Raw genomic sequence first — 22,113 nt, forward strand, 5'->3', positions numbered from 1 at the left:
AGAGTCTGTGATGACTGTTTCCTGGTTCGGTGGTTTCTGTATGGGTGCTCTGTTTATGAGTTTGCCAGACTTATTTCAGCAATACAGGAGGTTGAGCAGGCAGCGATGGACTGCAATGTTGTCATTCCATTTTACTTGGGGCTGCGACCATCTGGCATTGAGGAATTCCTGAATCAGTCACATTCATAGTCCGTATTCTGGGATGAGCAGGATGTAGGATGATGGAGACCTTAGGAGTTACATGTAGGTTTTGACAGACACCACAGGTGTCGTGTGTAGCCTGTAATCATGGGCAGGGTGGGTGGTATCCTTTCATGTGACAGTTTCACTATAGATTCTGCGATGCAAAACATTACTCCCAGGAACACTAAATCCTGCGTTGGATGTGTGAGAGATTTGTTATAAATGATGGAGAAGCCAGTGAGGATAAAGTGCCCAGTGCCTGCAATATGGACTGTCTTGGTTGTTCCACCATTTCTTCTCGCACCAGCCAATCTTCTCCATATGGGTAGACTTGATGTCCACTGCGTCTGAGGTGAGCAGCCACCGGAACAAGGCATTCCATGAATATCGTGGGTGCCAACCGTAGTCCAAATGCTGAGCACTTTGAATTGATAGTGCTTTTTGTTCACCAAAAACTGGAGGTATTTCCCCTGAGCTTTGCGGCTTGGTATGTGGAAATAGACATCCTGTAGGTCCAGAGATGCCAAATAGTGTGTGCTTTAAAGGGAGGCGATGATGTCCCGTAGAGGGACCATTTTGACTTTCTGATTCTTTATGAATTGTTTCATTTTCTCAGGTTCAGAATAGGCATCCATTTGCCATGCAGCATTCTGATGGTGAAATACCTGGAGTACACTACCTTGTTCCTCTTTTGCCATTCTTTCGATGGTGCCATTTCTTAGCAGGGCTATTCCCTCTTGCTGGAGACGATTCTCCAGCCCAAGATAGTGTCTAAGTTGCAGTTGCATATTTGAAGGCTTTTCCCTGATCTCCAGAGTGGGACCTTTCTTTACAATGGCCAGCCACATTTTGTCGGCACTTGTGCCAATTGTGCATAGAATGATGCCCCACTGGGCTCTCTGCATGAGGGATTTGGGAGCCTGGAGTTTAGCTTGCTGTTTGCTGGAAGGGCCTTGTATTTGGATCGAACCTCTAAGTCTTGAGGTGGTGCGGAAATCTTTCCCCTTGCAGTATCCCTGGTATTCCCTGTGAAAACATTGGGTATTGTAGGGCAGATGGTGATAGGATTTTCTACCATTTGTTACGGAGCCGGGCTTTCCTATCGTGCCTCAAAGGGGCTGGTAACTCTATCTGTGCTGTAACAAGCCCAGGGATCTAGCGGTTGATGCGTCGGACTTCAGTGCTTTAAGGGCTTCGTCAATCATTTATCCAATCAATTCTTCTCATTCTAATGGAATATCCACCGCCTTTGCCTGTACATACAGAGGTTTGTGAAGCACAACCATCCCTGTCTGTGTAAATCTGATCCATTTGCTCAAACCGTGGCTATGCAATGTCAACAGTAATATTGATGGTGCATTTGGAAGGTTCTTCTACCTCTTTGATAATGTCCCTTGTTTGACCATGTTTGTCTTCCTGCAGGTGGTGTAACAAAGGAGAAATTTAGTGGCACATTTCCCGGCCATACCTTGCCATGATGGCTTAGGGCATTAGCAGTTTTAACCTGATAAGCCCCGTTTTTACCAAAGGCATCGGCTTTCCTGCTTCATCATTAGGGGGACTGATCATTAAACCGATGGATTAGCAGATCTCCTTTCAGCAGCAGCGGATCCAACTGATTCTGCTGTAGGTTGTCCAGTTTGGCATTTTGGTGCATTGTCTGGGGCTTTAAACTTTTTTCTCTCGCTAGGTGACCTTTTAGAGGCAGTTCTGAAAAGGGACAACTTCTCCAAAACGTGCTCTAGGATTGGGATGGACACGGACGATTTCCTTTTCTTGTTCATATGGTCCTCTTCCTCCAATTCAGTGGTCAAATTTTGCACTGCCACCTTCAAATCTTTTTTCCTGTCCTGTGTGCTCAGAGTAATATTGTCTTTTCATTATGACAAGGCTGTTTTCTTAGTTGACGAGGGTGTCAATGAGCACATAGACTGGGTAACCTGGACTCTTCATTGCGTCCGCTGATAGGGCTTTATGTTTCATTGTCGATGACAATGTTTCTTTTTCCTTCATCGACGATAATGTTGTTGATGATGCTGTCGATGGGGCCGTCTTTGATGATGCCTTTCGCGACAACGAAACTGCGAAGATGGATGAGGTCATCTTTATAGAAGATGCCAACCCCAGGCAATCGTTTGATGCCTGTTTGAACTGCTGTGCATAGTGCTGTTGGCGAGGATCTTGAGTATTGTCACTCGTGGACGTGTTGTTGATGAGAATCTTGATGTAATGGAGCTGTGAGTTTTGTCAATCGTAACTGTACTGAGTCTCTTGGTTCCCACAGACCTAGCAGTGATGGACGAGTCCTGCACATTTTTTAGCAGGTACTCTATTTCCCCCAGAAGAGTGTGCCCTTTGAGTTTGTGGGGAGGTTTCTGTTCCTGGAACCTTTGTCAGGATATTACTATTCTCTATTTTTTCTCCTCTGGTACGGCTCTCCACTGATCTTGATGTTTTATGCCTTTATGGGAAGCTAACGTTGCCCTCTTGGATGACTCTGCCTCCAATGCAGGGTACCTTCCTTCATTTAGCCGCCACACCAGGTGCCTATATCTGTCCCTGGGTGTCTTAGCAATGAAGCTTTGACATATTTCACAGTCCTCCAATATATGATGACAATGCAGACAGTATCAGGCCTGTCCCCCCAACCCACATGAAGAACATGCCCTAAAAAGGGGTTAATTGGATTTTGTTTCTAACTGAGGTATCCTCCTAGGCAGAGATGTAAAGTGGTTGTCATGCGCCGAACGCATGGAGGTTATGGCGGTGGTTTCGATGGAGCGGCCATTAGACATTCCACCACGTCAGGCACTATTCTTGGGTATCGGTCTAGTCTTTTTCACGTTCTGGTTGTGACCGTCGACAGCCGAGAAGTATTTACTACTGGGTTGTCGGACTGTCGGAGTGTTGCAATGTCTTAGCGTCTCTCACTGCCTTGTTGCTGTACGCTGTGTTTTTCTCCTTTCCCTGTTCAGTGGTTACCCCCACTGATCCCTTCTGCTTCCTTTCTCCCCCTTCGCGGTACTTTCGGTTTGGCATTACTCTCTCTTTATTTTCCGGTTCTCGCATTTTGGCGGGAACCCCCCCTCTCACCTTCGCTTTGCTCTCGCTCTCTCTATTTCCTTACCTGAACAGTCCTGGTCCCTTCTCCTGCTTCCAGCCCACTTACTTGCACAGTGAACTCCGGTTCTGCGGAAGTTGCTTCATCCGTTGTTCTCCTCTCCATTCCACTTGGAGTCGTACAACTCTCCATTCCACCTGGACGTTCCAGATTCTACGAGGGTTTTTTTATGCCTGTGGCTTTTTCCCCAAAGAACACCTATTTGCGGTGACGGGGCCGCCGCACCCACCCTTTCTTGAGGCCGCTGTGGCTTCCCACCGCGGAAGGTTCTATTCTTCAGCTGCGCACACCTACCGGGAGTCCTGCAGCTATTCTACAGAATCAAGTTCATCAGGTGAGGAGACGGAGGTGGGAAGCGGGTTGGACGATTCCGACTCAAGTTGTGACAGATTGCAACGGCAAAGGACTATGGCTACACCGGAGCAGATCCAAGAGTTAGTGGGGGCTATACAGAAGCTTTCTAAAGAGGTGCAAACTCTGAATGTTGAAAATCAAACACTACAACAAATATCCCAAGAAGTCCAAACTCTAAAGGCAGAGAATGTGGTTCTTAAGCAGATGTTCACTGCAAGAGATAATCCACCTGGGCCAGAGTTACCCCCTATGCCGCTCTCCTCAGGGAATTTTGATGGAGCTTCGAGAAAAGTAAAGGAGTTTTTAGATGCGTGCAAACTGTATTTCACATACCGACCTACTCTTTTTGCCGCCAGTAAGGCCAGGGTAGGGTTTATGATCTCATACATGTCGGGTAATGCATTGTCCTGGGTCACTCCTCTAGTCACGGGGGAGGATCCTGCATTACAAGACTATGAAGGTTTTTGTACCCTTATAAAGCAGACTTTCGAACGACCAGAGACCACATTTTCAGCATGCGAAGACCTCTTGGATGCAGATCAAGGTTCCATGGATGTCCTAACGTACATCTCGAACTTCAAGTCATTCGCTGCTCAGGCTGGCTGGCCTGAACAAGCACAGTATGCGATCTTCCGGAGAGGATTGAAGGAGGACATAAAGGATGAATTAGTCCAAATGCCACGGCCTTCCTCATTTGCGGAACTACTCTCTGCAGTCCTTCAGATCGAACACCGCCTGTCAGAAAGAAGGAACGAACGCCGCAAGTTCAGGAGTCAATCGTATTTTGGCGGCTCTTCCCTACCCGCTCTTCCTACTCCCTCCTCACTTCCCAAGGAAGAACCCATGCAAATCGGCGTCGCCTGGGGTCCCCTCACTGTGGAAGAATGACGACGCCGTAAAGAGAAGGGCCTATGCGCATACTGTGCTTCTGAAAAACACTCTATCCAAGATTGTGTGGAATTGGCTGGCCGCCGGCCGGGAAACGAATATCCTCGGAATTAAAAGGGATGAATTCCCGAGGATACCTTTCCAGTCCCTATGTTTCACTAACAGTTTCAGCCTCCAAGATCCCGGAGACCGAGGACTCCCGACTTATGGTGCTCACTGTACAGCTGCTTATCAATGGTGTATGGTCGGATACTTTGGCCTTGTTAGACTGCGGCGCAGCAGGGAATTTCGTCGATACGCACTGGGCACTCAAGATGGGAATAAAAAGAATTGGAATACCGGAGAGTCAAAAGGTTGAAGGGGTAGATGGAACTCCGTTGTCATCTGGACCAATCACTCATCTCACGGAAGAACTCTATCTCAAGATCTCTCATCATTCAGAAATCATAACCTTTGACATTATCAGGGCCGCGCATTTCCCAATCATTCTGGGGATCTCATGGCTTCGTCGACACAATCTTCGCATTGACTGGGCAAAAAATCAGCTGGCATTCGAGTCTGAATTCTGTAGAGATCATTGCAGTCTACAGACTTGTCCAGTTCGGGTCCAGGCTGCGAACCCTACCGGGAATCATTTGGTGGGTATTCATGCCTTACCTGCGGAATATCACCCTTATCAGAACGTATTTTCTGAACAAACCACAATGGAACTACCCCCACATAGACCAGAGGATTGTGCAATAGAGCTGACACCTGGGGCACTGGTACCCTTCGGACGGATATTTTCTCACTCTCTGGTAGAAAGGCAAGCACTTCGGCAATATCTGGACAATAATCTCAAAAACGGCCTGGTTGAACCCTCCAAGTCACCCTCAGGGGCTCCCCTCTTCTTCATCCCAAAGAGGGATTCATCAGAACTCAGGCCGTGTATCGATTTTCGGGGTTTGAACAAGGTCACAATTCGGGACAGATACCCGATGCCACTCATTTCCGATATCTTGGAAGCCGTCCAAGGGACTAAGATTTTCACCAAACTCGACCTACGCAGTGCCTACCATCTCTTGCTCATTCGAGAAGGGGACGAATGGAAGACTGCATTTCACACCCCATTTGGCCTCTACGAGTACCGAGTGATGCCGTTTGGGTTAGTGAATGCGCCCGTGGTGTTTCAGAGATTTATGGACCGTTTGTTCTCTGATCTCATGTTCATGACTGTCATCATCTATCTGGATGATATTCTGTTTTTTTCTAAAGAACCAAGACATCACACTCAACATGTCTCGGAAGTCCTACACCGGCTTCAAGTCAACCATCTATTGGTCAAACTAGAAAAATGCGTGTTTGGGGTTACCTCGATACCTTATCTGGGATTTGTGCTATCCCCGGAAGGGGTGTCCATGATAAGCGGAAGGTATCGGCTATTCTGGACTGGCCCATGCCCTCCTCTGTGAAGGAGGTCCAGCGATTTCTCGGATTGGCTAATTATTATCGCCGTTTCATTCAGAACTTCTCTAACGAGGTTCTCCCCATCACCTCTCTCCTAAAGAAGAACACACTTCCATTCCATTGGACTCCTGAGGCTGAAAAGAGCTTTGAATACCTCAAGGGCCTTTTCTGCTGGGCCCCGATACTCAAACACCCCAATCAATCCTTGCCATTTCTTGTCAAAACGGACGCGTCAGCCGCTGCCATTGGGGCGGTACTGCTCCAGTCATTTGATGGGGTTGAACATCCCATTGCATATCTTTCTAAAACACTAACTTCCAGCCAAAGAAACTATTCGGTTCTTGAGAGAGAACTTTTAGCGATGAAGCAAGCATGCGAAACTTGAGGCATTTACTCCAAGGCGGTGATAAACCTTTTACCATCCGTACAGATCACAAGAATCTAAAGATCCTAGAATCCATGGAGTGTGTAAATTCACGCCAGGCCCGATAGGCACATTTTTTCGCACAATATGATTTTCGCATCACCTACCACCCTGGAAGTCAAAACATCTTGGCTGATGCTTTATCCCGGAAAGACACTGGAGAGGCCATCACTTCAAGTCGTGAACTTATGTTTCCCAAACCTGCCAAATTTCTGTCGTGGACTCATTTCTCCAACAAGTTAAAGAAGCATCTATACAAATGCCGCCTCAGTCTCTGTAGGGTTTCACTCAAAGGGATGGACTATGGTTCAAGAATCAACAACTCTATCTCCCTACGGAAGATCTCAGATTCAAGGCTATTCATTGGTGTCACAACAGTCTCATTGCAGGTCACCGAGGAGTGAAGGGTAGACAGGACCTAGTCGGACGCTATTATTTTTGGCCACAGATGGGAAGCCGGATTGCTGAATATGTCAGGAGATGCCCGGTATGTGCCAAGGCGAAGTACCAGACAGGCAAACCCATTGGCCTCTTGGAACAGCCAGCAATTCCCACTCATCCTTGGGGAGTAATTACCACCGACTTTATCGTTGACCTACCCCCATCTGCGTCATGTACATGCATCATGGTGACGATTGACTCTTTTTCTAAGATGGCCCATTTTTCACCGCTACCTAAGTTACCATCCGCAGAGAAGATGTCTCAGGTCTTTCTCCGGGATAATTTTCACCTACACGGCATCCCAGACAAGATAATCTCAGATCGGGGAACTCAGTATACCTCGAGATTTTGGGCAGCATTTTGCCGACACTTGGGCATCGAAAGAGCTCTTTAGTCTGGATATCATCCACAGACTAACGGCCAGACGGAAAGGGTCAACGCTACGTTGGAACAATATCTCCTCTGTTTTTGTAATCACCAACAAGATAACTGGGCTTCACTTATTCCCACAGTGGAATTTGCCTACACAATACCAGACATTCGGCCACCAAGATGTCTCCATTTTACTGTACTTATGGTCTACATCCTAAAGGCTTTCAACCAGGATTGGTTAGTCGGACACCCATTCCAGCAGTCGAGGCAGGTTTGCAAGCCATTCGAGAAGCCCATGTCAGCGCTTCAAATAGCCTCGAGGATTCTGCACAGTACAACAAGAGACAAGCCGATTCACATCGCCAGCTTGGCCCTGACTGGAAGGTGGGGTCTAAAGTCTGGCTCTCTACCAAGTACCTACCCCGATGGGCCCATCCATCCAAATTGTCCCCCTGATATATCGGTCCTTTTTCTATTCTCGCCAAGATCAACCCTGTTTCCTACAAACTTCATCTTCCTCCTAATTTGAAACGTATTCACCCAGTCTTTCACACATCTCTTCTCCAGCTTTTCTTTCAGTCTCATGGACGCTCCATACAGAACCACACACACCTTAAAGCTGTTGATGAACAGGAAGAATATGAGGTGTCCCAGGTGTTCGACTCCAGGTACCATAATGGTCACTTGGAGTACCTCATTGGGTGGAAGAGGTATCCCAGATCCGAGGATTCATGGGATCCCTTGTCACACATCCACACATCCACGCTCCATGGTTGCTTAGAGCATTTCATCGCCTCCACCCGGGTAAACCGGGGGGGCGCCCTCGGACGGGGGCATACTGTTCTGCACCCAAACGCATGGAGGTTATGGCAGCAGTTTCGATGGAGCGGCCATTAGAGGTTTCACCGCGTCAGGCACTATTCTTGGGTATCGGTCTAGTCTTTTTCACGTTCTGGTTGTGACCGTCGACAGCCGAGAAGTATTTACTTCCGGGTTGTCAGAATGTCAGCACGTTGCAACGTCTTAGCGTCTCTCGCTGCCTTGTTGCTGTACGCTGTGTTTTTCTCCTTTCCCTGTTCAGTGGTTACCCCCACTGATCCCTTCTGCTTCCTTTCTCCCCCTTCGCGGTACTTTTGGTTCGGCATTACTCTCTCTTTATTTTCCGGTTCCCGCATTTTGGCGGGAACCCCCCCTCTCACCTTCGCTTTGCTCTCGCTCTCTCTATTTCCTTACTTGAACAGTCCTGGTCCCTTTTCCTGCTTCCAGCCCACTTACTTGCACAGTGAACTCCGGTTCTGCGGAAGTTGCTTCATCCGTTGTTCTCCTCTCCATTCCACTTGGAGCCGTACAACTCTCCATTCCACCTGGACGTTCCGGATTCTACGAGGGGTTTTTTATGCCTGTGGCTTTTTCCCCAAAGAACGCCTTTTTGCGGTGACGGGCCGCCGCGGCCACAGTTTCTTGGGGCCGCTGTGGCTTCCCACCACGGAAGGTTCTATTCTTCAGCTGCGCACACCTACCGGGAGTCCTCCAGCTATTCTACAGAATCAAGTTCATCAGGTGAGGAGACGGAGGTGGGAAGCGAGTTGGACGATTCCGACTCAAGTTGTGACAGTGGTTTACAGTATGATATTGTTCACAGCAACCCACATTTGGAAGAAAGGAAAAACCCCTCTTGATAGGAGGAACTTATATGGTGATCGTCTAGCAGTATTTTCCTTTCTCCAATGGTTAACATTTTGAAATTGTATTGAAAAGCTTGAGATTAACTTCAGCTTTGTAGTGAGTCTACTCTGTAACGGGGATTGTGAGTCTACTCTGTAACGTGGATCGCTTCCATTTAAATGCCTCAGGTGTTAGTTTTGCCATGTCAATCAGAAATGTCGTAGAATAGTTGTGAAGAGTTGTGTTGGTGTATTACTGTAGCTAGGGAAATCTGGTGTAGACATATGTGTCTTGGAGCGGTGTACGTTCCATTGAGTAAGCCTGTTTGGGTTTTAGTTCTGGAATTATGTGCAGAGATATGTTGTCATTTAGGGGTGACTTAGAGGTGGTTATTGTTGCTCTACCTTGCCTAATAGGCCACCCAATACCCATTGTTGGCAACCTTTTTTACTTTTGAAACATCAAAGAGGTCACACTTATTTATGTATACCCATACATACAGTGACCTGATCATATATCCACCATCTATCGGCACACTTCTGGCTCAAACTGCAGTGCTACATCCTGGTACCGATATAAGTAAGGGTTGAGTGTTGCGTCATAATAGTTAGCACTCACGTTCATGATTATGTTGCGTGCATCGCACATGATCTGTGCATGCAAGGAATGCCAGTGTCTCCTGTTCCTGTACAAGTGTTCTAATGGTGCAAGGGTATGAGGCCTCCTTGGTACCATCAATGGCAATACAAACACACAGTACCAACTATGTCATAAAATGCCTGCACTAATCCTGCACTTGGTATATATATAATGAGGTATGCCTATATGTGAGAAATAACCTTCAGGAGACAGGCAGGTACCGAAATTATATTTATTCCAACTGGATAAGGGTCCTTAATAAATCAAAGTATATTGTCCTCTGGTTTACTTCACCAGTATTTGATCCCTTCAGAATACGGTGAGGCAGTCCTTAAGTTTATTCTATATCGTGGTGTCTGGATAGGCCCACCACTCTGGTCTCCGTTCCTCCTCTTCTTCTCTTCCCTGTAAAATGAGAGAACCTCGTCAGTTTCTTTTGGCGGGCTTTTATGGACTACCTTAGAATCAAGCCCCCACCAATCGCCATCAGCCCTGACCAGCCGACATCCTATTGGCTGCTGCCGTGTTGACCCGCCTCCCATAAAGGCTGCCGTGCCTGCGTGATCCCATCCATGCCGCGGGGAACTGCTGAGGCGATCACGTGACCAAAAACATGGTCGCGTAGGGTATGGGTGGGCCCTGGCTCCGGGCGTCTTCCAGCCGCGATCCGCTGCACGCTGAAGGGCTGGTTGCCCCCCCTCCTTGTCATGGAGGCTCTGCGCTCCCCTCCCGCCCCTGGGTCCGGGTCCTCCACCAGGTGAGTGCGGCAGCAACGCGCCGCGTCACCGAGCAACGGGCCGCCCTCCGGCAGGTGAGTGCGGCAGTGACACGCCGCGTCCCCGAGCATCGGCTCAGGCTCCTCTGCTACCGGCGCCGGTGACCGCCGTGAGAGGAGCAGCCGGTCCGCTGTCTCGGCTCCTGGTGCCCCCAATCCCAGGTGCGCCCATCACCCCCTGCGGGTGTCGATGTGCATCCCCACACATACCCACCCCAGTCCCAGGCCGATCGGGCCGGGAAGCGCACCTATACAGGTAATCAGCCACCATCTGGAACTGGGCCGGTTTGTGAAGCGTGAGGAAGTCAAAAGGTTGGAGAGACAGAAACCAGCGGAGCACTCTTTGATTAGTGTCCTTGTGCCGCGCAAGCCATTGCAAGGGAGCATGGTCCATGTACAAGGTGAACCGGCGACCCAACAGATAGTATCTGAGGGAGTCGAAGGCCCACTTGATGGCCAAACATTCCTTCTCTATGGTGGAATATGTAGCCTCATGTGGCAGCAGTTTCCGGCTGATGAAGCATACAGGACGCAGATCACCCCCCTGGTCCTGCGAGAGCACAGCCCCCAAACCCTAGTTTGATGCGTCCGTCTGCAGATAGAAGTGTTGTTGGAAATCCGGGCAACAAAGAACAGGGTTTGATGAAATCCTATGTTTCAGGTGTTCGATGCCGGCCAGGGCGTCCTTGTTGTTGGTCAGGTTTGGAGCACCCTTGAGCCTCAAAGCATCGGTCAAGGGGGCGGCCACAGAAGAAAAGTCAGGTATGAACCTTCTGTAATACCCAACGAGTCCCAAGAATGCCCGGATCTGCTTCCTGTTGGTGGGAGTCGGAATGTCATGTATCGCCTGCGTCTTGGATAGTTGTGGTTTCAGGACACCCCCACCTACTATATGTCCCAAATACTTGGTTTTGCGCGTTCCGATCGTGCTCTTTTTGGGGTTTATATGTAAACCCGCCTTGTGCAGATCGGTCACTACCGCTTCCAGATGACTCAGATGAGCTTCCCAGGATTCGCTGTAAAGCACGATGTCATCCAAATAAGTGGCCGCATATCCGTCGTGTGGTCGTAGGACGATATCCATTAGCCTTTGGAACGTGGCGGGGGCGCCGTGTAGTCCAAAGGGTAGGACCTTGTAATGATACAGTCCCTTCGGCGTGGAAAAGGCAGTTTTCTCCTTGTCCTGGGAACGCAAGGGAATCTGCCAATATCCCTTGGTTAGATCTAAAGTGCTTAGAAAGAGGGCCGCTCCGAGGCCTTCCAAGAGCTTGTCCATACGCGGCATCGGATACGCTTCGTACTGAGAAATAGAGTTGAGTTGTCTGTAGTCCATACAGAAGCGTACTGATCCGTCCGGCTTGGGAACCAGCACTATGGGGGATGACCATACGCTGTTGGATGGCTCTATGATGTCCATCCGCAGCATTTCGTCCACTTCGGCAGTGATGATCCGTCGTCTGGCTTCAGGGATCCGATAGGGCCTAAGCCTTATAGTCTGTCCGGGCTCTGTGTTGATCCCGTGTTCTAACATGCTGGTGCGACCGGGTAGCGTAGAAAAGGCATCGGCGTAGGGAGATAACTTGTCCATGATGTCTGATTTCATGTCCGGAGAGACGACATCGCCCCAATTGATGGCTCCGAGGGTATCAGGAACGGTGTTCACGGTTTCCTCTGAGCCTGGTTCCTCGGGTTCTGCGAACACACTCATACTTGGTTCGTTCCACTCCTTCAACAAGTTGATGTGGTATACCTTGTCGGGGGTGGTCCTATCGGGTTGATGCACCCGATATGTGACTGGGCTGAGTACGTCGGTGATCTCGTATGGACCTCGCCATCTGGCCAATAACTTGTGTGTAGAGGTAGGCAAGAGTACCAGTACTCTGTCCCCGGGCTTGAAAGTCCTCATCCGGCTTCCCTTATTCTAGTTCCTCTCTTGGGACGATTGAGCCTGGTCGAGGTTGGCTTCGGCCAAGGCGCGCAGAGCCCTCACATGGGTTTTTAGCTCCTCTGTGTACTCAGTGAGTGACATCTCCTCGCTGGCTTCCCATTCCTCCTTCACCAGATCCAGTATTGTCCTGGGCTGTCTTCCGAATAGAAGTTCGAAGGGGGAGAAACCAGTGGACGATTGGGGTGTGTCTCTTAACACCATCAATACCAGAGGCAACACCCGATCCCAATTCTTTGCGTCTGGTCCCGTCACTCTCCTCAGCATTTTCTTGATGGTCTGGTTATACCGCTCGACCAGCCCATCTGTCTCGGGATGGTATACGGAGGTCCTCAGTTGTTTGATCTGGAGTCGTTCGCATACCTGTTTTAAGAGGACAGACATGAAATTTGTGCCTTGGTCCGTTACTACTTCCGAAGGCAGCCCCACCCGTGCAAAAAACGGGATAAGTTGGTCGCATAGAACCCTGGCCGATGTCCCTTTTAACGGTAATGCTTCTGGGTATCGGGTGGCATAGTCGACGATCACTAACAGATATTTGTACCCCCTGCTAGCGGGTTCTTAAGGACCGACGATATCCATGCCGATCCTCTGAAAAGGAACCGCTATGAGAGGCATTTTCTGTAGCGGCGGCTTCGCTGGTAGGACACCGCTGGTCAACTGACATGTAGGGCAGGTTTTACAGAATTGGGCCACTTCCCCGTAAATGCCCGGCCAGTAGAACCGCTTCAATAGGTTTTGCTGGGTCTTGAGGGAAGCCATATGGCCGCCACAAGGATGGTTGTTAGCCAGTTGTACCACTATGGCACAATGTTCTTGCGGCAGCACTAACTGCTCCTTGGCGACCACGTCTTCATCCTTATATCTGCGATATAGCAGACCCCGGCTTAGTAGGAACCCCGGTCCCCTGGCTAGATCTGGTTTCCCTTCTTGCGTTGCCCTGTCTCGTGCCACCCGTAGAGTCGGGTCGGTTAGTGTTTCTCCCCTAATGGTGTCTTCGTTCTCCTCCAAACTCCAGTTGATGGGTCTGGTCATGTAGCTAGCCTGACACCATTCCATCCGGGTTCGCCTTTTCCGTCCCTGCAAGGGGCCCCGGGAAGCGGATTCCATCCCTGGGGTATTGGGCTCGGGTGGAGGGTTCTTCCTATCCTCCAGGGCCTTCAAGGCCTGTTCAAACCCAGGTAGGTCAGTTCCTATCACCACCGGGGCAGGCAGACATGGCAGGACGGCAGCCCTCAAGGGAGTGGTTGTGTCGTTTAGTTCTACCACCACATCCTTCATTGGATAACACTTTACATCCCCGTGAATACACTTAATAGGCACTGTTATGTTAGACAAGTATGGTGTGTTACTCACGGTTGGTGCAATGGCGGTCTGTCGGGTGCCGCTGTCGAGTAGAGCGCGCAATGGTCTGCCATCCACCCTAATGTCCACCACGTAGGGCCCCGGGATGCTCTCCTCCGATCCAGGATTCAGGTATCCGATGTCCATCGGTTCGGCTGTTCTCCTTCTGGGGCAAAACCTGGCAATATGCCCCCATTCGTTACACTCGTAGCATTGTGGTTGCTTGTAACCTGGCGCTGCCAATGGATGTTTCTCCTCGACTCCTGTCTTCTTGTCTTCAGGCTTTCTGGGGATGTCGTCAGCGTGTCTCCATCTCGTGGTCAGGGTTCTGCCGCCCCCTAAACGCAAGGGGATCGGACATCGGGATCGCTATCCGGGCTGTTACCGCAGTTGGCTGCATCTTATGGTGACCCGCCTTCTGGTAGGCCGAGGCAATATCCACCGCCTCAGTCAAGGTGGGTCGGTGGTGCTGTCTGACCCACCTCTGCATCTGTCCCGGTAGGGCTTCGATGAACTGCTCCAGGATTATTTTGTCGAGAATGGGTTGATTCGCTGGGGTCGGAGGAAGTAGCCATTTCTCGACCAAGTCCTTTATCCGGTAATATAACTGGCGCGGGCTTTCCCCCACCCTAAATCTGGTCTCTCTCAGCTGTATCCGGTATGCTTCTTCGTCTAGGCCTAGACGATCCAGGCCTTAATTTCCCCGTAAGGTGTACTGCCGTTGGGGTTCACCGCCTGGTAGGCACCCTGCATCACCCCAGAAAGTAGGGGGGCGACGTACTGTCCCCAATGGTCGGGAGGCCATTGCGCATTCCTGGCGATCCTCTCGAAACTGGTGAAAAAGAAAGCAGGGTCTTCCCCCTCCTTGTATTTCTGGAGCAGAGCAGATGGCACCAGTGGTTGGTTTCTTGCATTGGCCACCACATCCATGAGGCAGGTGATGGTTTTGTGTTGTTTGTCCTGGGCTGTGGTTTGTAGGGAGCCCTGTAACTGGATGGCTTGCTGAAAAGCTTGCCTATCCGCGGCCGCTTGTTGGGTTTGCAGTTGTACCAATTGCTGCAGTTGCTGCTGCCCCTCCGATAGGGTCTTGATCAGTGCCTCCATGTCGTGGTGTCTGGATAGGCCCACCACTCTGGTCTCCGTTCCTCCTCTTCTTCTCTTCCCTGTAAAATGAGAGAACCTCGTCAGTTTCTTTTGGCGGGCTTTTATGGACTACCTTAGAATCAAGCCCCCACCAATCGCCATCAGCCCTGACCAGCCGACATCCTATTGGCTGCTGCGGTGTTGACCCGCCTCCCATGAAGGCTGCCGTGCCTGAGTGATCCCATCCATGCCGCGGGGAACTGCTGAGGCGATCACGTGACCAAAAACGTGGTCGCGTCGGGTATGGGTGGGCCGTGGCTCCTGGCGTCTTCCAGCCATGATCCGCGGCACGCTGAAGGGCTGGTTGCCCCCCCTCCTTGTCATGGAGGGTCTGCGCTCCCCTCCGGTCCCTGGGTCCGGTTCCTCCACCAGGCGAGTGCGGCAGCGACGCGCCGCGTCCCCGAGCAACGGGCCGCCCTCCGGCAGGTGAGTGCGGCGGTGACACGCCGCGTCCCCGAGCATCGGCTCGGGCTCCTCTGCTACCGGCGCTGGTGACCGCCGTGAGAGGAGCGGCCAGTCCGCTGTCTCGGCTCCTGGTGCCCCCAATCCCAGGTGCGCCCATCACCCCCTGCGGGTGTCGATGTGCATCCCCACACTATATATAACCTGGCGGATGTCAGGATCAATTGAAGACCTTGCATAGGTCCTGTGACTGTGAGAATTATGATATCACCACTGTGACCCCACTGGTCCTCTGGAAGGAGCATGTGGCAAAGTACCTTGACTACTGGTGGTATGGGGCATGGGCTTGAATGCACTGGATGTGGAAAGGGCCTCCTCCCACTGACTCACCATCTCTAGTGTGATATGGGTGTGAAGCTATACCTCTGGGGGACCTCTTCATCAGCCAGTTGTGCACTTCTGTGAATGAATGGAATTGATTTGTGACACGTATGTGGCGCATCTCAGATTTTCACACTTTTTTATTTTTGATAATCTGGTTCTAAGTCTTCAATTCAGGTTGTAAAAAATAAAGGTACATTGATACTCTTTGACCTGAACAGGTGCCTATAAAGATGTATATATTGTAAAGTTGCTTTGTGTATCTTGCAAGTAAACTGTATTATATAATATTATTGTATAATCAGGCCCATCCCTGGCCTTGGCCATCCCAGACAACTATGCTATCATCAGATGCGATAGAAACACTAACCAGGCGAAAGGAGGCGGCATCGCTTTCATTTTCAAAAACACAATCGACATCAGAGTTATTCGCAACCTTCAAATCCCTTCTGCTGAATCTTTATCTATTAAATTGCCTCTATCACCCAAACACATAGCAACAGTGCATCTTATTTACCGACCACCAGGACCTATTTCTACATTCCTTGAGGACATTGTGTCTAACCTCTCCACTAATGCCAAACCCAACTCGCAAAGTATTATACTCTGAGATTTCAATATTTTGAATACTAATGCCCTTGACTTGGCTAGGACATTATCAGATCTTGGTTACATCCACCACATTCACAAGCCCACACATAATAAAGGAAGAATCCTTGACTGGCTCGCTGACCATAATTGCCCAACTGACCTAATATCCATCTCACCTTGTATTTGGTCAGATAACCATAAAATAACCTTCTCTATCAAAGCCACTACACATTGCCCCAATCCAATCATTGCCCCAGCTAACCACAACCTGGAATAAGAAATACATCACTACAGATAAACCCCTCCCATTAATACTTCCCCTTGTCAATAAAACACCCTCTTCAGACCCCACAGTCCTAGTGGACATTTATAATCAGACAATACTGAAAGCACTAAACACCATTGCCCCTTTAAAGCTGCGTAAACCTAAACCACAACCTCACTTCAACTCTTGGTTTACACTTTACCTAAGAGAGCTGCGCAAAGCTAAGAGAACTGCTGAAGCACATTGGAAAAATTGCCCTTCTGTAACTAATAAAAGTACATTGACTATAACATCGTCCAACTACAAAGAAGCCATCATTGTCGCTAAAAAAAGACACCTATAATAAACGTATCATACAAGTTGAATCTAACAAAAAAGAATTGTTTAAGATACTCAAAGAATTGGAATTCCCTATTGCCCCCACTGACAAATGTATTACTAATGCCCTATGGTGTAAAAACATCCTGATGGCTCTCCTTGATAAAATCGTTGTTACAAACTAAAATCAACGCCAAAAAATGCAATCTACTTTTAGATCCTGAATACAAACAACCCACAGACAAGATCACCACTCCTGAGTTCGTATGCAAACCATTTAGCTTCTCACCTCTGTCAACGTGGGAAGTGGAAAACATCATTAGGAAGCTCAAACCGTCCAACTGCCAAGGTGATTTATGCCTTGCTCCTATTATCAAAGCAGCTGCACATGACCTTGCTCCTATCATCACTAACCTTATCAAAGTCTCCGTTAAAACTGGAATCGTGCCCGACAACCTAAATGACGCTTGGGTCATCCCTCTAATCAAATAACCTACACTTGACCCGGGCAACCCGTCCAATTATAGGCCCATCACTACGGTGCCCTTCTTACTAAAAATACTAGACCGGGCTGCCTATCTGCAAATTCAGGCTTACCTCGAAACTAACAATCTCTTGGGACTTAGGCAATCAGGATTCCGACCTAGACACGGCACGGAAACAGCCTTGTTTGACCTTGTAACACAAATCCAAGGCACAAAAGATAAGGGTAAACTAGCCCTCCTACTACTGCTTGAATTCTCAGCAGCTTTTGATTTGGTCAATCACCAAACTCTTTGCCACCACCTGAAAACAGCAGCACACTTCTCTGACTCAGCCACAACATGGATCCGATCCTTCCTTGCTAATAGAACTATGAGGGTCTTCTCTCCAACTGACTCTGCTGAACCCTCTCCAGTATCTTGTGGGGTCCCGCAAGGATCATGCGTCTCCCCTACGCTGTATAATGTCTTTGCAAAGCCTCTCTTCGACATCCTTGATTATCTGGGTGTCACGTATACTGACTATGCTGACGACAACCAGATACTTATTCCCATCACTGGAGACCATGCAACAGACAATAAAGCCCTCAACGAAATCTATTCAGTAATACAAGCCTGGATGGCACAACACAGACTTTGTTTAAACAACGATAAAACTGAGTTGCTAATCCTTGGTTCTCACACTAGACTCAACAAACTTGACCCTGCCTTCAAATCCTTTACCATCGATGGCAACACTATCAAGGTCTCTAATAACAAAAAAAACCTTGGTATCTATCTTGATGCCACCCTATCCTTCACCAGACAAACGAACGCTGTGGTAGCAGCATCAGTTTACACCTGCAAACTAATCCCTGCATGCAGGCCTTTCCTCACGACACCCAATTGTATCACGCTTGCTAGAACCCTAGTTTTGTCCAAAATTGATTACTGCAAAACCCCTCTATTTAGGGACCAGCCAAAAGAATATCAACAAGCTACAAGTAACACAAAATAATGCCATTAATGCTGCCCTCAACATCCCGAAGAAGTCTCACATTTCGGACATCAGACGTAACTTGCACTGGTTGTCTGTCGAGCACAGAATCTCCCTTAAAACACTTGCTTTAATACATAAAGTAAGGGCGAATCTTGCCCCAGCTTACCTCACCAACCGACTCTCTTCACATTCTTCCTCTAGGCCACTCAGAGCTGCTCAAGCTCATGCAATGTCCATACCGAGATTCAAACTCCAAAATTCGGGTGGCTCCAGTTTCCCAGTTCTGGCAGCCAAGCTATGGAACATGCTTCCCTCCTCCCTCCGATCAGAACCTTCCTTCCAATCATTCAAGAGTAATGCTAAACGCTGGCTTCAGGAACTGGATTCTGCGATAGCTTAGCCTCCTTATAGGGATCCACCAGGGGGCCTACTCCCCACCGAATTCCCTCCAGCTGCGATCTGCCCAAATTGTACTTATGACTAAATACTGTGTATTGACTGACTATACTATTTATCCTATGTAATTGTTGTATATATGTATTTGCAACCCAATTTTGACTGACTACACACTGTAACATGTGCAATTTATTGTAAATTTATTGTATATATGTGTGTGTCACTCTTCTCTTGCTATACATGCGCCCAGATGCCCCAGGGCCAGGAGCGCTTTACAAATAAAATAAATACAAATACAAATACAAATTGTAGTTCTTCAAAGCCAAAACATTAATATTGTTTACCATCTAGAGTTGGAATGTATGTGGTCAAGTGACTCAATTGCCAAATTTGTTAGAATCTGGGCTTCACGGCTTAAGCAAAGTATGTGATTCTGGGCAAATAATGAAATCTCACTATGCAACACATCTGATCTTTTGTCCTTCTGGAAACAGCTGAAGACCCTTCTGTTTTCATAAAGCTCTGGCCCAGCTACCTGGCTTCTTGATAGGGCGCTATCTTTCTTCTTCATGGCGCCTGAATGCCTTTGAGCTTTGGCGCCTTACAAATAAAGTAACATAACATAACATGCCTTAGCTGCAAACATTTGGGCGTCCCTAGAAGATATTTTGTTCATGCTATTAGAAAAAATCCCCATTTACGATGGGGTAGATTGATTCATATTTTTGACAAAATTGTGTCCTTGCATGGTCCTCTGCTAGTGGGCACTGACGAGAACCCCTACAATAGGAAGGGTGAGTGTAGCACTGACCCTGTACTGGGTTCCATGTGGCATGATTTGACAGGAGGATGTATATTCTTGCCAGCCAATCAGTGCGCCAGAGATTCTAGAATAGCAGACTGACAGCAGCAGAAACAGAATTCATGTTCTCTCCTGATGCAGCCAGTTGATGGAGGTGCCTATTCCAGGAAGCGATCTGCCCCTGAGGAGAATGAGTAAAACTCTTGCTTTGGCCCTGCTCGGTTATTCTGTTGGGTCTAATACAGCAGAAAGTCTGCCATTTTTATGGTCACGTGGCGCTTCGTGGATCAGCAAGAGCAAGGCGACTAATGTAGGAGCAGGGGAAGGGTTACTTTATTGCAATGTTAATGTGTGAAGATCTGAAAAGGTTTCACTCTGCATGATGTGTACGTTTTAGATATTTATTTGCTAGTTATTTGGAGCAGTGGTTAATGTGTGCTCCATGTTGGTAATGAAATTGTTTGATTGTTTGTGGTGTCTGGGAAAGTGGTGTTTAAGGAAAGTGTGAAGAGTGGTGTTGGTGTATCACTGTAGTTAGAGAAATCTGGTGTAGACATGTATCTTGGAGTGGTGTATGTTCCATTGAGTAAGCCTGTTGGGTTTTAGTGGTGGAATTATGTGCCGAGATATGTTGCCCATTAGGGTGGGACGAGGAATGACTTGGATGTGTTTACTACTCCCCTACCTTCCCTAATAGGCCACCCAATAACCACTGTGGGCAACCTTGTTTACTAGGAAAGATCAACGAGGTCATATTTATTTATTTATGCCGATACAAAATATTCTTTCTCTAACTTTTATGTGAGCTTTGAAGCCATTTGATCTGGCGATAAGGTGCTATGAAAACAACAATAGATCAAAATAAAGTGTTCTGCTACTTATATGCCATTAGGCAAAGTCATGCTATATTCCAGGCTGCAGAGTGCCCAGGCACAATCTTAGGTCATGACTTCTGCCTGCCCACTGGCCCCTCCCTCAAAGGCCCTACAACTGTAGGGCTACTCAGGCTTACTTGGGTTTATGATACAGTGCAGCTGGATAGGCACCACACTAGCAATCGCCAAAGCCAATCACACACATCAGATAACAACCACATCATTACCATGCATACAGGAACCAGTACATGTGCATTTTGTCTTCAAACCCGTTTTTTGTACAAATGCCACTGGCTCAATGTGTTTTATATTGCACCATGTTCTATTAATTTGACTGATCCCCACAAACATACCTTAGGGGCGAACTCTAATGGCGGCCCACGTTAGTGAGCTTGCCTTGGGCACAAGAAGTCTCTGAAGGTAGCCCCTGCCCCGCCCTCTGAAGCGTGAGCCCTCGGCTTTAAGTTTCGCTGCGCTCCTTATTACAAGTTCTCTACTTACGTTACTTTATTCAGTCACTTTTACTTAATATAAACACAGCTGCTAAAAATGAATGGTCGTTTTCTTTGCATCACTGAACACAGATTGGAGACCAGGAGGCAGCCCCGTCCGTCACCTGATCCTCCCTCCCCCGAGAGACTCACCTGAGCAGCACTGCAGGCCAGGAAACCAGTAGAGCCCCTCGGGGCAGCACGGGGTGGGTGGGTTCGTTGATGAATCACAAGTCACGTTGCTAGAAGGAAGGCATTGGGTGGTCGGATCCGCACAATAGCAGCCCACTGTTGTGGTGCAGCTCCCACCAGCACAGGCGGTGTCGTCGAAGCACGCGGGATATGTGGCGTTCCCAGCTGTAGAGAGAGGGGACAAACAAAAGTGAGCAACAACGTGATTTCCTTACAATACCACCTCCACACCCGTACACTGGCATCTTCAGTGTTGCCTCAATTCGTTATTCTTATGTGTGGCTGTGGCTGGCCCGGTGGTGTCACTTAAACTGACGTGTGCAGGGCCGGCCTGAGTGGCGGCAGCGCCCAAGGCAATGAAACAAAACGTTGCCACTGCCCCTCCACCCCTCTGTCAATGCCGTATCAGAAGGGTGGGTGACACATTTTTGTTTAACTCCCTGCTAGCATGGAGGAGCAGGGTGGTAATCACTGTAATAGGGTGGCAGGTGCTTTCCCATTGGTGCCCTTGTGTGATGAAAACCTGCAAAAGCATCAGCGCCCTTAAGCCTGGAAGTGTTTTTGTGCTGGGGAGTGGCATGCGGGTGACACGGATGGATGACAAGTGTGACAAGACAGGCAATACAGAATGACAGTTGCAGGAATGAGGAGACTGACGACCAGGATGTGAGGTGGAAAAAACTTTGGCCACAAGCTTTATTTTAGTACCAGCCATGGTGCAAAAGAAAAACCAGCCATAACATCACATAAGGATAACAATTCTATATTTTGGGGACAGAGGGAACAGGTGAGCGGGGGGCCCTAATCCCAATTAGGGGCCCGCTCGAGGCTGATCCCCGCGGCCATTCAAATGAAAGCTTGTGACAATTGTATGGCCACAGCGTGTGAGCTGTGACATGTTCATAATTGCTTGTCTTTGGAGCAGGTTCATCCTGCTTTCTCTTGTCCTTTCCAAGTGAGGTGGGGAGGTGTGCGCTTGTGTGCCTTTCATTGCTGTCCAATCTGACCAGGTTTAGCACTTGCGCCCTCTCTTGCTCAAAGGGTGATTTTCACTGAAGTTATGGCTCTTGATCTGTATTTCTTGATAAAACAAAACCCCGCGTTGTGAAGCCATTCACTTGATCCTCCGCGGGATGTGTTCTTGGAGCCATTTTGATTTTTTGGTCATGTGTTTTGTACTTTTCCACGGATGGAAGCGT

General features: G+C 48.6%; 1 protein-coding gene across 1 annotated transcript in view; it reads right to left on the reverse strand.

Annotated features, from left to right (window-relative positions):
• Window positions 1-22,113, reverse strand: part of LOC138503210 (uromodulin-like) — a 381,643-nt gene that overhangs the window by 252,373 nt on the left and 107,157 nt on the right. Inside the window, exon 3 of the mRNA XM_069622795.1 lies at window positions 20,876-21,079. Coding sequence (XP_069478896.1) covers window positions 20,876-21,079 — 204 coding nt within the window. The remainder of the gene's footprint in view (window positions 1-20,875; window positions 21,080-22,113) is intronic.

This window comes from Ambystoma mexicanum, chromosome 11 (genome assembly GCF_040938575.1).
Source record: "Ambystoma mexicanum isolate Mex_15411 chromosome 11, UKY_AmexF1_1, whole genome shotgun sequence".
Taxonomy (NCBI): domain Eukaryota; kingdom Metazoa; phylum Chordata; class Amphibia; order Caudata; family Ambystomatidae; genus Ambystoma; species Ambystoma mexicanum.